General features: G+C 43.2%; 1 protein-coding gene across 1 annotated transcript in view; it reads right to left on the bottom strand.

Moving 5' to 3' along the window:
* Window positions 1-6,204: 6,204 nt before the first annotated feature.
* Window positions 6,205-15,013, bottom strand: part of LOC109423318 (uncharacterized) — a 136,837-nt gene continuing 128,028 nt past the window's right edge. The window contains exons 5-9 of the mRNA XM_019698249.3: window positions 10,222-11,286; window positions 9,931-10,168; window positions 7,918-8,129; window positions 7,728-7,852; window positions 6,205-7,665 (exon numbers count right to left, since the gene is read on the bottom strand). Coding sequence (XP_019553794.3) covers window positions 7,462-7,665; window positions 7,728-7,852; window positions 7,918-8,129; window positions 9,931-10,168; window positions 10,222-11,286 — 1,844 coding nt within the window. The 3' untranslated portion in view covers window positions 6,205-7,461. The remainder of the gene's footprint in view (window positions 7,666-7,727; window positions 7,853-7,917; window positions 8,130-9,930; window positions 10,169-10,221; window positions 11,287-15,013) is intronic.

The following is a 15,013-nucleotide window of genomic DNA, read 5'->3' as shown; positions in this document are numbered from 1 at the left end:
CATCCAAAAGAATCTTTTCAGAATTTTCTAAAGCAAACTTCACAGAAATCCCTGAAGAGATTTCGGGAGCAATCCCTACAGTAATGCTGGAAGGAACATCTGAAGGAATCCTGGGAATATTCTCGAGAAGAATGCCTGAAGAAATCACGGACAAAAAATCCTGAAGTATCTCGTGAAAATCTCATTTTTAGAGACAATGGAAATTCGCGATTTCGCGGTAGCCGTAAAATCCGCGAAATTAAGTGTCGGCCGCGAAAATTTGGAAAATTCCGCGAAATACCGCGAAATTTGCATAAATTGACGAAAAACCTTATAAATGTTCTTGAAATCTTAAGTTTTTCAATCAAATTTTCGGATCTTTCCAAGATTTTTACCGTTCAGAACTCTGTCCACATGAGCATTATGGATATTCAGATTTACAGTTAGGCTGTTTCTTTACGAAATTTTACTACTTTTATTATTGTCCGGCTTATCACTAATCACATTCTATGACGTCAAGTTTTCTTATACCCAAAATTGCGTTTTTTTACATTTATACGGTCAAAAACGTAGGAGCGCGAAATTCCGCGAATCTTTTAGCTTTTCAGAAAGGTCACCCGCGAAATTTCAGAAATTTTGCCGCGAATTTCCATTGTCTCTACTCATTTTATCTAATGCTTAACGTCTTACCGTCCAGCTAACCGTCTTCTCTGCTCTCTATCCCAAAATTTTATCCGACGCTCAGTGCTAACCCTCAACCCTACCCTCTACCCAGCCTCCACCCTTTTACTCATCAAGCCCGATCAATGGATACCCATATTGCATGGTATTATAGCTCAAATTTGCATTCCGTGGCAGTCATCTTGGATTACTGCATCTTGAATTGTGATCTACCATTTTGGAATTCAAAAAAGCGTCAAATATCGATTTTTGACTTCTACTCATCAAGCCCGATCGGTAGATACCCATATTGCAGGACATCATAGCTCAAACTACCATTCCGTGGCCGCCATCTTTGATCCGATATGTTGGTTTTCAAAATGGCGTCGGATATTTATTTTTGAGTTTTACTTATCAAACCCTATCGATAGGTACCCATATTGCATAGTATCTGAACCCTATAACAAGCTCGACAACCTAAGGAATATGGATGGTAAATTTGATTAAAATTGCATCTCGCATTCCAGAGTTATGCCGGAACATGCATACATACATATAAACATACAAACATATATACATTGACTCTTATATGTATTGATTAATAACTCTGTCGAAGACATGCGTTTAGCTTCTGGTACAAATTCCACGTTTCTTGTGAAAGGCACAACAGTGACATGGATTTCCCGTGATGGCGTCACGGAAAATCAAATCGACCACATCTGCATCAGCCGAAAATGGAAACGGAGCCTTATTGATGTGCGGAACAAACGTAGCGCCGACTTACGTCCGACCATTATCTCCTAATCGGCGAGATGCGACTGCGCATTGCCAGAATCCAGCGACAGGAGGAGAAAATCGGTCGCCGGTTCAACACACGCCGACTGGAAGACGCTGCGGTGAAAAGGTCCTTCGTCGAGGAGCTAGAAAACCGTGCTGCGGATATCCAGAAGGTGGAAGCGTAGAAGATCAATGGAGCACCATTAAACGCCTTCATCGCCACCGGCGAGAATAATTTGGGTGAGGTACGCACCCGAAGAAAGCAGTGGATCACAGATGATACCTGCAGGAAGATAGAGAAACGAAGGAACGCCAAAGCCGCGGTAGAGCGAGTGAAAACACGAGGAGCCAAAGCCGTAGCCCGTCAGCGCTATTAGGCTCTCGAGAAGGAAGTGAAACGCTCATGTAAACGGGGCAAAAGGGTGTGGGCAGACTCCCTAGCCGACGAAAGCGAGAAAGCCGCAAACACAGGCGACATCCCTCTCATCTACGATGTCTCACGTCGCCTTAGTGGGGCCAAGATGAATGCTACGATGCCCGTGAAAGACACGTCTGGACAGTTTCTGGCCGACCCGGCTGACCAGTTGAAACGCTGGTTCGAGCACTTTGGAAACCTTTGTTAAGTGTCGGTCACGCCATCAACACCTCAGCATGATCCCCCAAGGGTTCGACGCATTACCCGTGTCAACACCGAAGCTCCATCAGTGCAGGAGATAGAAACAGCCATCCGTAGCATGAAATCAAACAGAGCCCCAGGGGTCGATCGTTTATCAGCTAAGATGCTCAAAGCTGACCCTGTAGTATCCGCACAACTACTGCATCAATTATTCTGCAACATATCGGAAACCGCGACATTTCCGGCTGACTGGATGCAAGGCGTCTTAGGGGCTGTCCATAAACCACGTGGTCATTTTTTTGGGACTTCTCAACCCCCCCGCGTGGTCATTAGCCCATACAAAAATTTTTTTTCGTCCATACAAAATGGTCATTGGCCGAACCCCCCCCTCATGACCACGTGGTTTATGGACAGCCCCTTAGTAAAGGTACCCAAAAAGGGTGACCTGACTGTATGCGATAATTGGCGGGGAATCATGTTACTGTGTATCGTTCTCAAAGTCCTCTGTAAAGCAGTGAAGAGAATTGTCAGACAAATGAGGCACAAAACAAGAGACAAAGAAGACGCGGCGATTACTCCTTATCCCAACTGGTAACAGATAGATAATGACATGATCTCGAATTTTTTTGCTGCAGACAAAACGGAAGCTGAATTGGTTGCGTACTTTTCAACTCATGAATAATTAATTATTACTAACCCAAAATCGAAACTTTTTGATGATACATCTTTAGCAGTGTTGCAGTGTTTACCGACTTGAAGTTACCGCTCGAAAATTACAGTGCAAGGCTAAAAAATCTCTAAACTCGTGGTGCACGATCTTTATCCTATTCTGTTCAAGTTGGGACAAACCTATGCCGCATTGGGTAGAATGTCGCAACAAATTCAGGTTGCGACATTGTCGTTATTGTTGCGCGATGGTTGAATTTTGATTCACTGCTGCAAAGTGATCCTTAACCGGATACAGGAGAAGATTGACGTATTTCTCCGACGGCAGCAAGCAGGATTCCGTGCCGGACGATCCTGTGTGGACCATATTGTCACACTCCGTATCATCCTGGAGCAAATCAATGAATTCCAAGAGTCTCTCTACCTGGTGTTCATTGATTACAAAAAAGCTTTCGACCGTCTCAATCACGGAGTCTCTGAGAAATTCATCGGCCTCATTGAAGCACAGTGCAGAGCATTTTCGTGCAGAGTACTGCACAACGGTGTTTTGTCCGATCCCATCCGGGTCGTTGCTGGAGTGAGGCAAGGATATATACTATCACCGTTACTATTCCTCATCGTAATCGACGAGATCCTGGTAGGTGCGATTGACCGTGAGCCAAATCGTGGATTGCTGTGGCAACCCATTACCATAGAGCACCTAAATGACTTCGAACTGGATGATGACGTTGCTCTCCTAGCTCAACGGCGCTTTAATATGCAGAGCAAGCTCGACGATCTTACCAATCGCTCCTCAGCGGTCGGTCTTACCATCAACGTCAACCCTTCCAGCTTTACGGTAGCTGGGCAATCAGTTGAGAATGTTGAAAACTTTCAATATCTTGGTAGCCAAATGGCGGCACCAAGACCGAAATAGGTGCACGGATCAAGAAGGCGAGGGCTGCTTTTGTGAGTTTAAGAAATGAATGAAAAAACAACCAGATCAGTCGACGCACCAAAATCCGAATTTTTAACTCGAATGTGAAATCTGGGCTGCTATTCGCCAGTGAATCCTGGTGTGTATCAGCGGAGAACACGCAACGGCTGCAGCAGGTCTTCATCAATAGATGCCTGCGGTATATAATTCGTGCATGGTGGCCTGACAATTGGATCTCCAACGTGGAGCTCCATCGTCGATGTCATCAAAAGCCGATAGCGACAGAAATTCGGAAGCGAAAGTGGAGGTGGGTCGGCCACACTCTACGCAGGGGCGGAAACGAAATCTGCAAACAAGCGTTAGACTGAGACCCAGCATGACATCGCAGCAGAGGCAGACCCAGAGGCTCATGGCGGCGCAGCCTCAACAACGAAATCAAGCAAGTCGACAGAAATTTGACCTGGCCACAGGTCAAGGCGATGGCTGGCAATCGCCCAGGATGGAAATCTTTCAATTCAGCCCTCTGCACCACCGTGGGTGCCCAGGTCTGATAGTAAGTAAGTAGTATTGCGGATTTTGCCCCGTAATAGACTCCCTCGCGGAAAATTTTGTCCCACCGCTATTCTCCCACCGCTTTTCCCATAGATTGGGTTTTGCCACCGCTAACGAAAACAACATTGAACGCACGCTCTTGGTTGATGCAATGAATACATGGTTCGTGCAGCTGCTAACTGCCATGCAAACTGAGGTGTGAGTATTTATTTTTTCTCTTCGAAGATTTGCTCGAAAGTCTATCAATGGATAAAAAATGCAACAATAAAAAATGTACAACAGTTATATTTGTTCGCACTCCGCTTCTTTGAGGCGACGTTTTTCTTTCGGAAGAGACGAGTCATATGTTTAAAATATCTCTACAGTCATCGTAGAATCAATTGTTCCTTCGGCTCCTGTTACACATTTCCAACGTTGGTCTACGCTGCTAACTAATTAATGAGACGACCGATTTGAATGTGGTCTTCGGCAAAGTTGTAGCTGATAGAGTAGCCTAGGAGTTCCAAGGATCCACTAACGCTCTAGGGCATTTGGGGAAATGCTACGGTCAATTCAATGGAAAACATCCTTTTCCCATAGTAATTCCCATACAAACTTTGATGGGCTTGTGCACCTTCAATTTTCAACCAAATCAGCTCAATTTTTGGGAGAAGGCATAGAATCTGGTTATGAATCGAATAAGCAGTGTGGAGCAAAAATGATTTTTTGAACCACGCTAGAGATACTGTAGTGTATACTGTGGTGATCTCCAGGTGTAACGTTAAGATCACCCACTAAATGTTCGCATCGTTGATCCTTTTCAACACACCTCCTACAGTGCTACCGAACCCGTATGCGGGTGCTCCCAATGAAGTTGAGTGATTCACAGTTCCTCGATCCGAGTTTCCAATCGCAAGTTTTTTTTTGTTCGCTGGGGTCAATCGTAAGTCCTGTTTTGGTCGTTTCCGTTGGTCTACGGCACATAATGTAAGTACGACTTGCAAATTTACTGTTTAACCTTGTGTTCATCATTTCACTCCAATGAGCGATTAAAAGGTCTTGCGTACTGAGGAATGGTATATCATCACACGGTCGCACATACTCTTTGACTTTGCAAACGATACTGATTTTATCGACATCGATCATACAGTAGTGAAGGATGCTTTGGATCCTCTGAAGTAAGGGACAGGGAGGAAAGAATTGACGACAAACTCAACCAAGACGAAGTGCATGATTACGAGTAGAGGCAGAGACAGACCTAGTGTTATTAGTGCTGATGTGATTGATGGGAATATGTTCAAAATTGTTTGAAGGACATTTTACGAACAACATTACCGCGAAAACATCGACTCTTAAACATGCTGTTGATGGCAATCGTTATATCTTACCTATTTGTGCAGAGAGAGTTGATTGGAGGAAAAAAGGTAACGGCCGATCAGGATCGTGGCCTTAGGCACACATGTGAAAAGAAACTGTAACGATTAGAATGAACTTATTTTACTGGTTGGAACCCACTTGATAACTATCTCAAAACAGGGAAGAATGCCTCCATCTAACACCGCACTGAACTCAGCAAGGCACATCCACCGGCTATGAATTCGCTCGACAATAATTTATCTTATCATCAATCGTTATCGCCTATTGCTGCATGTTCCATTTCGTACGACGCATCAACACCGAATGGGTCGCACTCTGTGTGAAGTAACCCGTCATCGCAGCCATCCACCCTCAATCGATTTCCAGTGATTCATGTTTCACGTTTCAGCAATGGTTGACGATTAGGAATTTCTTTCAGATATAGCGCATTTAGTTCACCACTGGACTATCGCACTTGTTTTCACAAGTGCGAAAACGCAAATAAAAGTGCGCGATTGCATCAAATCAACTCGGTGTCTTCAGAGCACTTATTCACCATAGATTGAAGAAATAATGCGCCGAAGGCATCAACTCAATTTGATGCAATCGCGCACTTTTCTTTACGTTTTCGCATTTATGAAGATTGAGTGCGCAGTCCAGTGGTGAACTAAATGCGGTATACCTATAGGGGAAAAAATGTGAATTGTGTTCCATTCGTACTTTAAACTTTTATTTGGTTTAGGTTTTGTGAAAGTGTGTGTGTTTGTGTGTGATTTTGTATATGCATAGATATAGATTCGTTTCACTTGTTTTCCATATCTGGATTCAGTTTCATTGATTTAAATACCTATGACCCATAAGTGTTTGATGCATTTCTTTATTAGATAACATGGTAGATTTTCTGTTTCAATTTTTTTTATACCCGAACACCAATACTTTCAAAGTGTTGCCACAGTACATTTTCAATGTTTATCAATAGTTGGGAATGATTTTAAATATTTCAGTATCTTTTATCATACCTTTAGGAGAGTAAAACTAAAGCTTACATAGTTAGGTAGTTATTCTCAATCTCATGTGTTCATTGGATTTCAAAGTAGATTTCAAATACTATAGCTGCACACATTTCATATTCTTGTTTTTTTTTCTTATATTTGCTTGTTCGTGCTGTTTGTGTCGTCTGGGTTCGTTTTGAAATTTATTGTCTGTTTTCTTTAGTTCCTTTTCTTTGTCTAAATATTCAATCGGATGAGGAATCGTCTAGGTCGTTGGGACCAAACTAATGAGAAATCTATTTTCAATGTTTTTGTTTGATGGGTTCCTTTGGTTGCAATGCTGGTTTAGTACACTTTAGTATAAATATAATTACATTTATTTTTATATTTGAATTGTTAAAGTGTTTACACTAGATTTTATAGCATAGTCACCATCATTTGGTTTTAGTATATATGTAAATAACACCTTTTATTACATAAATTATTAAAAACCATACATATTTGCAAAATGTATCACCTGGACTAAAGTATAATGAGATTATTATTTCAACAGTGGTCACATCTTAGCCAAAGAATCACTAAAGATTTGCAAATAAGATGTTTCTGGTTTTCGTTGAAAAGCTTCACAAAAGTGAAATTATTTGTCTAACCTTTTAGTGACACCCACTCCCGAGAGATGCTTGCTACACTTTACATCTTAGTTTGGCTGGTAGATTAACTTGCTTCAACAGACACACATTCAGTGAGGGATTAAAAAGAGTTGCTGTAGAGCTCGATATGCGACATCGGACAAAAGGCAGACTGGGGGCCTCCATCTTTCCGATTTTTCAGTTGGAACTCCGATTATTTTTTTTAGCAGATATCTAACATAGATGTCAAAGAGACATAACCTAAAAATGCCTTCGCTCAGCCGTGGTGCGAAGATGTGTTGGTGCGATGCAGTGAATCAAATCCAACTTCGAACGCGCTTACAATCCGCTTACACCGAGCTCCATCATCGCTCGGTAGAGACAAGGATTCTTGGAGCACTCTCGAGGTCCTAGCTGAGGACCAGGGAATCCACGTAGAATCATCAAAGCGGACCTTGCCGTCGATAGGCAACTCGATTGTCCCTCGCAGATCGTATCTGCCTCAGTCAGATACTGGAAGTCACAAACGTTCTGCTGGGTGCCCTGTTGATAAATTGATGGTAAATTAGTACTCTTTTATTTATTCCAACTTGGCCAACACTTACGCATAGATAGCACAACTGATGAGCTCCGCAGGCGGGTAGCAGCTCTTGGTAGATGTCACCACTCAGTACATCGACTCCTCTGCATCTGCGTTCCAAGGCATCCAGAAGGGGACATTCATTGGTTTCTAAAGCATGAAAGTCATTTTTTTTTTAAATAAAAGATGGCCTACAGTCACCTTCAGTATCTTACCAACTGCTAAACTTCTTCCATAGCTGTCACCGGCTGGGGCATAATGTCCGGCTCCCTGTTCTTCCTCAAAATCTGGGAAATCGTTACGGAATACCTCCTGGTAGCGTTTGCTCAAGCGCTTCTTCTTTTTCTTCTTCTTGTCGTCGTCCAAATCGTTCAAGTCATTTTCCACTGCATCTTTGCTGACCTTCTCTGGCGGTTCCATTGAGTGTCTGTCAGAGTTGGAACAATGTGTTAAAAGAAGCCAAAGTAAAGCAAGGCTAAAGCAAGGCTAAAGCAAGGCTAAAGCAAGGCTAAAGCAAGGCTAAAGCAAGGCTAAAGCAAGGCTAAAGCAAGGCTAAAGCAAGGCTAAAGCAAGGCTAAAGCAAGGCTAAAGCAAGGCTAAAGCAAGGCTAAAGCAAGGCTAAAGCAAGGCTAAAGCAAGGCTAAAGCAAGGCTAAAGCAAGGCTAAAGCAAGGCTAAAGCAAGGCTAAAGCAAGGCTAAAGCAAGGCTAAAGCAAGGCTAAAGCAAGGCTAAAGCAAGGCTAAAGCAAGGCTAAAGCAAGGCTAAAGCAAGGCTAAAGCAAGGCTAAAGCAAGGCTAAAGCAAGGCTAAAGCAAGGCTAAAGCAAGGCTAAAGCAAGGCTAAAGCAAGGCTAAAGCAAGGCTAAAGCAAGGCTAAAGCAAGGCTAAAGCAAGGCTAAAGCAAGGCTAAAGCAAGGCTAAAGCAAGGCTAAAGCAAGGCTAAAGCAAGGCTAAAGCAAGGCTAAAGCAAGGCTAAAGCAAGGCTAAAGCAAGGCTAAAGCAAGGCTAAAGCAAGGCTAAAGCAAGGCTAAAGCAAGGCTAAAGCAAGGCTAAAGCAAGGCTAAAGCAAGGCTAAAGCAAGGCTAAAGCAAGGCTAAAGCAAGGCTAAAGCAAGGCTAAAGCAAGGCTAAAGCAAGGCTAAAGCAAGGCTAAAGCAAGGCTAAAGCAAGGCTAAAGCAAGGCTAAAGCAAGGCTAAAGCAAGGCTAAAGCAAGGCTAAAGCAAGGCTAAAGCAAGGCTAAAGCAAGGCTAAAGCAAGGCTAAAGCAAGGCTAAAGCAAGGCTAAAGCAAGGCTAAAGCAAGGCTAAAGCAAGGCTAAAGCAAGGCTAAAGCAAGGCTAAAGCAAGGCTAAAGCAAGGCTAAAGCAAGGCTAAAGCAAGGCTAAAGCAAGGCTAAAGCAAGGCTAAAGCAAGGCTAAAGCAAGGCTAAAGCAAGGCTAAAGCAAGGCTAAAGCAAGGCTAAAGCAAGGCTAAAGCAAGGCTAAAGCAAGGCTAAAGCAAGGCTAAAGCAAGGCTAAAGCAAGGCTAAAGCAAGGCTAAAGCAAGGCTAAAGCAAGGCTAAAGCAAGGCTAAAGCAAGGCTAAAGCAAGGCTAAAGCAAGGCTAAAGCAAGGCTAAAGCAAGGCTAAAGCAAGGCTAAAGCAAGGCTAAAGCAAGGCTAAAGCAAGGCTAAAGCAAGGCTAAAGCAAGGCTAAAGCAAGGCTAAAGCAAGGCTAAAGCAAGGCTAAAGCAAGGCTAAAGCAAGGCTAAAGCAAGGCTAAAGCAAGGCTAAAGCAAGGCTAAAGCAAGGCTAAAGCAAGGCTAAAGCAAGGCTAAAGCAAGGCTAAAGCAAGGCTAAAGCAAGGCTAAAGCAAGGCTAAAGCAAGGCTAAAGCAAGGCTAAAGCAAGGCTAAAGCAAGGCTAAAGCAAGGCTAAAGCAAGGCTAAAGCAAGGCTAAAGCAAGGCTAAAGCAAGGCTAAAGCAAGGCTAAAGCAAGGCTAAAGCAAGGCTAAAGCAAGGCTAAAGCAAGGCTAAAGCAAGGCTAAAGCAAGGCTAAAGCAAGGCTAAAGCAAGGCTAAAGCAAGGCTAAAGCAAGGCTAAAGCAAGGCTAAAGCAAGGCTAAAGCAAGGCTAAAGCAAGGCTAAAGCAAGGCTAAAGCAAGGCTAAAGCAAGGCTAAAGCAAGGCTAAAGCAAGGCTAAAGCAAGGCTAAAGCAAGGCTAAAGCAAGGCTAAAGCAAGGCGAAAGCAAACTCACTCGCTATGATCGTACTCCGCTTTCTCCTTTTTGACGGCGACACGCTTTGCCTTTTCTTTCTTGTCATCGCGCTTGTCCGTATCGATCTCATTATCCTTCAGTGGGTTTGCATCGTCGCCAACCGATTCCTTCAACTTGTCTAATGTACGACGCATCTTCTCGATGCTGTAAGCTGTGGCAAGACGCGAGACCACTTTGTCCTTCAGTTTCTGCAACTCTTCTGGTTCAATCAATCCACCTGAAATTGAATGTATGATTTTTCAACCTACCCTTACAATCACCCAAACTCACCTTCATGATCTCCGGTGTACTTAACGGTCTGGTCCAGAATCAAATCTTCGATCGTCTTCAACTTGCGATCCATGTTGTCCAACTTGTCCTGACTGAGTGCCTTCTTCTTACGATCCTCGTCGTACGTCTTGTAGAAACTTAGCGGATACGCTCCATTGCTGCGACCATCTTTTTTCCTCCGATCAATACCAAAATACTTGTTCCACTGGATGGACTTCTTCGCCTTGAACTCTCCGATGTCACCAGGGATAATCTGATCTTCCTTGACCACCTCCAGGTTTGATCGTTTCTTTACCGATCGCTTCTTCTTCTTGTCATCATCTTCACCCTCGAATTCTTCACTAGATTCGTGCTCATGATCATGTTCGTGGTCGTGGCCGTGATCGTGATCATGGTCATGATCGTGTTCATGGTCATGTTCGTGATCGTGATCATCTTCTTCATGGTCTTCCTCGGAGCTTCGTTCTTCGTGTTCCTCATGTTCACCACTTGCAACTCGCTTCTCGTGCGATTTGGTCTTATTATCTTGCTTCTTCTCTACATCCGGCTCAACGGACCGTTTTTTCTTGCTCTCTTCTGGTTCGCCGAACAGAGCTTGCAAGTCCTTAGCAACTTTCTCATCTGTTCCCGATGCGCTTGCTTCCGGCTTAGGTGATCTCTTAGCTACGGGGAATCTCTTCTTGCGAGTCGCCGGCAGCCATGGAAGTATCGGAAGCGTTCGTTTCCTTTCCTCCATCGGAGGACCGTAGTACATGGCCGCGGCTTCCGATTGGGAAACCGTTGGATATCCCTGTCGTTTCTCGTAGTACTGTCTACCGAGGGCCGCTTCTTCAGCGGCAGCTCGGTCTTCGTCGAACAGTTCCTGCTCAATTTCGTTCTCCTGTTGCTGGTACTTGTCCCACAGCTGTCTCAACTGTTCCAGATACTTGGCTTCCCGTTCAAGGTTGGCCTGACGGTCGATTTCTTTGAGGAAATCGTTCGATAAATCCGGACGCGGCTGGTACGAGTTTTCCATTTCACGCTCCCTGAACACGGTTGTTGGATACGGAGGCAGTTCGGCGAGGGCTGCGGAAGAATGGGAAAAGCTCTATTACCTACAATTGCGAATGGCTTTCAATAGGATGTGGAATTCAATAGCATCCACTGAATGGCTGTAGCAGACATGCGAGATTTGCCGCATGGTTTCACAAAGTGCGTTCAAATTTGATTGTGCGACTTCCGCGCCACGACGCGGATGAAGTGTGGGAGATGACGAGCAAGGACGACACAGATGGAATTTGAGTGGTTTCCTCGGAAAGAATTAAGCAGTCATGATGAAGAGATGAGTAGGTACGTGGTTTGATATTTGTGATTCCATTTGGACTGATAATGAATGGCAATTCAGGGTTTTATGACGTTTCATATGGCTTCCATTTAAAGTTATGGTTTGATGATGATGTTTTTTTTGCCCCAGGAACGAAGAAGAAAAAATGTGTGGCTATTTAAAAGTTAAAATACTATTTTTTTTGAATTAAAACAAAAAAAAAACTAAAACTATTTTCAAAACGCCCCATGACAAAAAAAATATAGCTTCTGAAAAAAAAAGCCTAAGTTACCCTATAATAGATTTTTATTTATTTATTTATTTTGATAGACTTTTAAATTGATAGTCCGAAAATACCAGAGTATGATTAACTTTCAGGCGATCTGATTGCAGTGTCCGCGCGAATGTAATTATGCTCATTATGCCCTAATTCCCCACATATATTGAGTTTTGTATGAAATTAGTTCCTTACTCGCAAGAAAATTATGAGTGGTATGCTAAGAAGACTTTCTTTAGTGGATTATGATACAGGGAATCGACTAGAAATGGTTGCAGTGACCGCGTGAATGTTATTATGCTTATTTTACCCTAATTCCCCACATATATTGAGTTTTTTTAATGAAATTAGCTCCATAATTCACAAGAAAATTATGAGCGGTATGCTAAGCAAGAGATTTTTAGCGGATGATGATACAAGGAATCGATGTGAAGTGATTGCAGTGACCGCGTGAATGTTTTTATGCTCATTTTACCCTAATTCCCCACATATATTGAGTTTTGTATGAAATTAGCTCCAGACATGTCCAAACACTGCACTGCACGAGGAGTCGATGCTCAAACACACCACCGTGGGTGCCAAGCCACCACCTAGCTCTCCGTGTTTCAGTGCGAACACGCACAGTGTCTGGCTCTACACCGGTGTCGGTTGCGGTGCTCATGCACTGGGCACGGTGTTTGACGCTTCGGGTAACACGGAGCCCGAGTGTTTCCGATTATGCAAAACACTCGTGCGAGTTCAAGCGCTCGGTGCCGTTCATTCTCCAGCACCAGTTGCAAATGCTGTTGGTCGACGACGAGAGTGAAGTACTTGGTGGCTCCTTTTGTGTCTTTCTCGTCCCTTCTGACTCAGTGCCTCTGATGCAGCCAAGCTACCACGCACTGTGGCCGAGCTCACTGCTTTGGTGTTTCATACAATTGGAAACACTCGGCCTCCGTGCCCAAACAAAACTGAAACACGGAGCCGAAACTGAGGCTCGAGTTATAACACCGACACGACTGTTTCGTCAGTCGCACTGCGTGTTCATCAGTACACGGAGAGAAATCAAACTAGTTTGAGGCAACCAAAATTTTGGTTGACGTTCAAAGTCTGAATTTGGTTGTTCCAAGGTAAACAATTATTTGTTTCTATGTTGTGGTCGCGATCGAAACAAATGATTTTTCCAAGTATTTTTTACCCACAGGATTTGTTTCTTCCAAAGTAGTACTTGCTTAGATACAAACCATGATTACAATTTTAATCAATCACTGGCATGATTATTTTTACCAAATGTTAGGTTGATGAAAATAGCTCATGGTTGACAAAAACGACCTAGATCTTAGGTTGGATTAAATTAATAGAGGCAACAAAAATTACCTAAAAATTTGGTTGGGTGAAATCCAAGCTAAGAAAAGGTTCGAAGCGAACTAAAACATTAGTTTGTTCACACCACCGTTAGCTGCGTCGCGTCGGCCGGATTCTTTGCTGTTTCATTGTTGTCATCGTGCGAGTTATCGTGTACATGGGAGCAAGATTGGAAGTTCGATTGGCGCTGGTCGAGCATTTGCGACCATTTCAGGACAGCTGTATCATCCGGAGGCGCCTCAGAAAAACCTTCAGCGTACGGGTAAGTTTCATAATTAGTTCATGATTTTTTTTATCTCAATTAGTTTTGAACTCTTTCCAGATTATGACAAGGAAGGCGCATCCAATAACCGATAAATGTTCCGCCCGGCTTTTGCGTACTCAGGCGCAATTTGCGAAATTCGACGCTTTTCTTGGGGCAGAGATCATGGTTTTGGAAATCCACCTGATCCGGACACTAAATGGCTACCGCCGTCGCCGTCACCGTCAACAGTCCGCTACTCCGTTACTCCAGCTCTTTACTCGTTGCAGTCTCTGGGACCATCAGAATCCTAACCCTGACGGAAATTACAGAAGTGGATTGATTTGTGGTACCGTGACATCACTTAATTCCATCCACTTTTTTCGGTTCCTAATTCCATTCACGCTATTCGTTTTGCATGATGTGAATGGAATTAGGAACCAAAAAATGTAATTTGAATTGGGTGATGTCTCGGTACACAAAATGTAAGCCAAATCTAGAGCCAAATAGGATATAATAACGTTTTCCTAAGAATAAACGAAAGATTGGCACGAATATTCTTTGTTTTAGTTTTTCATTTTTTTTTTTATAAAAAAACGATAAAAAGAAGATGGAGGGTTAGGGAAGCGTGATCACACAAAATAATTTCAACAAACTTTTTGTTGAATTTGAACTGCAGTGTTTGTTTGTTTGTAGCTGATTTTTGCTAGATTGAAACTACACAATTTGGCTGAAATAACAAATGTTCTAGTTTGTTTTGAGAGCTGTCAAAACACAACAACCAAAATAATGGTAAGTTTTAACAACATTTGGTTGAATTAAGCTAATGAACCCTCAAAACAGTTACATAATAACTTAGTTAGCTTTAACCAACGCCACCAGTTCAAAGAAACTAAGATTTTGTTTGTGCAAAAATCAACCTTGAAATTAGGTTGGATCTTGCTAAATTTCGTTTGCATTTACCAAATATTTTTCTCCGTGTAGAAGCAGAACGAAGGTGGTGATATGAACACACACGGTGGTGTGTTTACGGGCAAACACGCCACCGGTGCGGCACGGTTTGGTGTTTTGCCCATGTCTGATTAGCTCCTTACTCGCAAGAAAATTATGAGTGGTATGCTAATAAGGCTTTCTTTAGTGGATGATGATACAGGGAATCGACTAGAAATGGTTGCAGTGACCGCGTGAATGTTATTATGCTCATTTTACCCTAATTCCCCACCAGGCCCGAATTAAGGATTGTGGGGGCCCGGGGCCCAAGGGGATGTGGAGGCCCCTCGGAGAGATGACCAAAAATGTTTTTCCTTATTTTCAGTACAGTACTTAAGTAATATGAAAAATAAAGCTTATGTTAGCAACCAAAAAAGGTTTTTGTGGGGGCCCCTAAAATGTGGGGGCCCGGGGCCCGGGCCCCCCCGACCCCCCCTTAGATCCGGCCCTGTTCCCCACATATTTTGAGTTTTGTATGAAATTAGATCCATAACTCGCAAGGAAATTATGAGTGGTATGCTAAGAAGGTTTTTTTAGTGGATTATGGTATAAGGAATCGATTAGAAGTGATTGCAGTAACCAAGCGAATGTAATTATGCTCGTTTTGTCCTAATTCCCCACATATATTGTGTTTTGT

Source organism: Aedes albopictus, chromosome 2 (genome assembly GCF_035046485.1).
Source record: "Aedes albopictus strain Foshan chromosome 2, AalbF5, whole genome shotgun sequence".
Taxonomy (NCBI): domain Eukaryota; kingdom Metazoa; phylum Arthropoda; class Insecta; order Diptera; family Culicidae; genus Aedes; species Aedes albopictus.
This window is presented reverse-complemented; position numbering and strand designations above follow the sequence as displayed.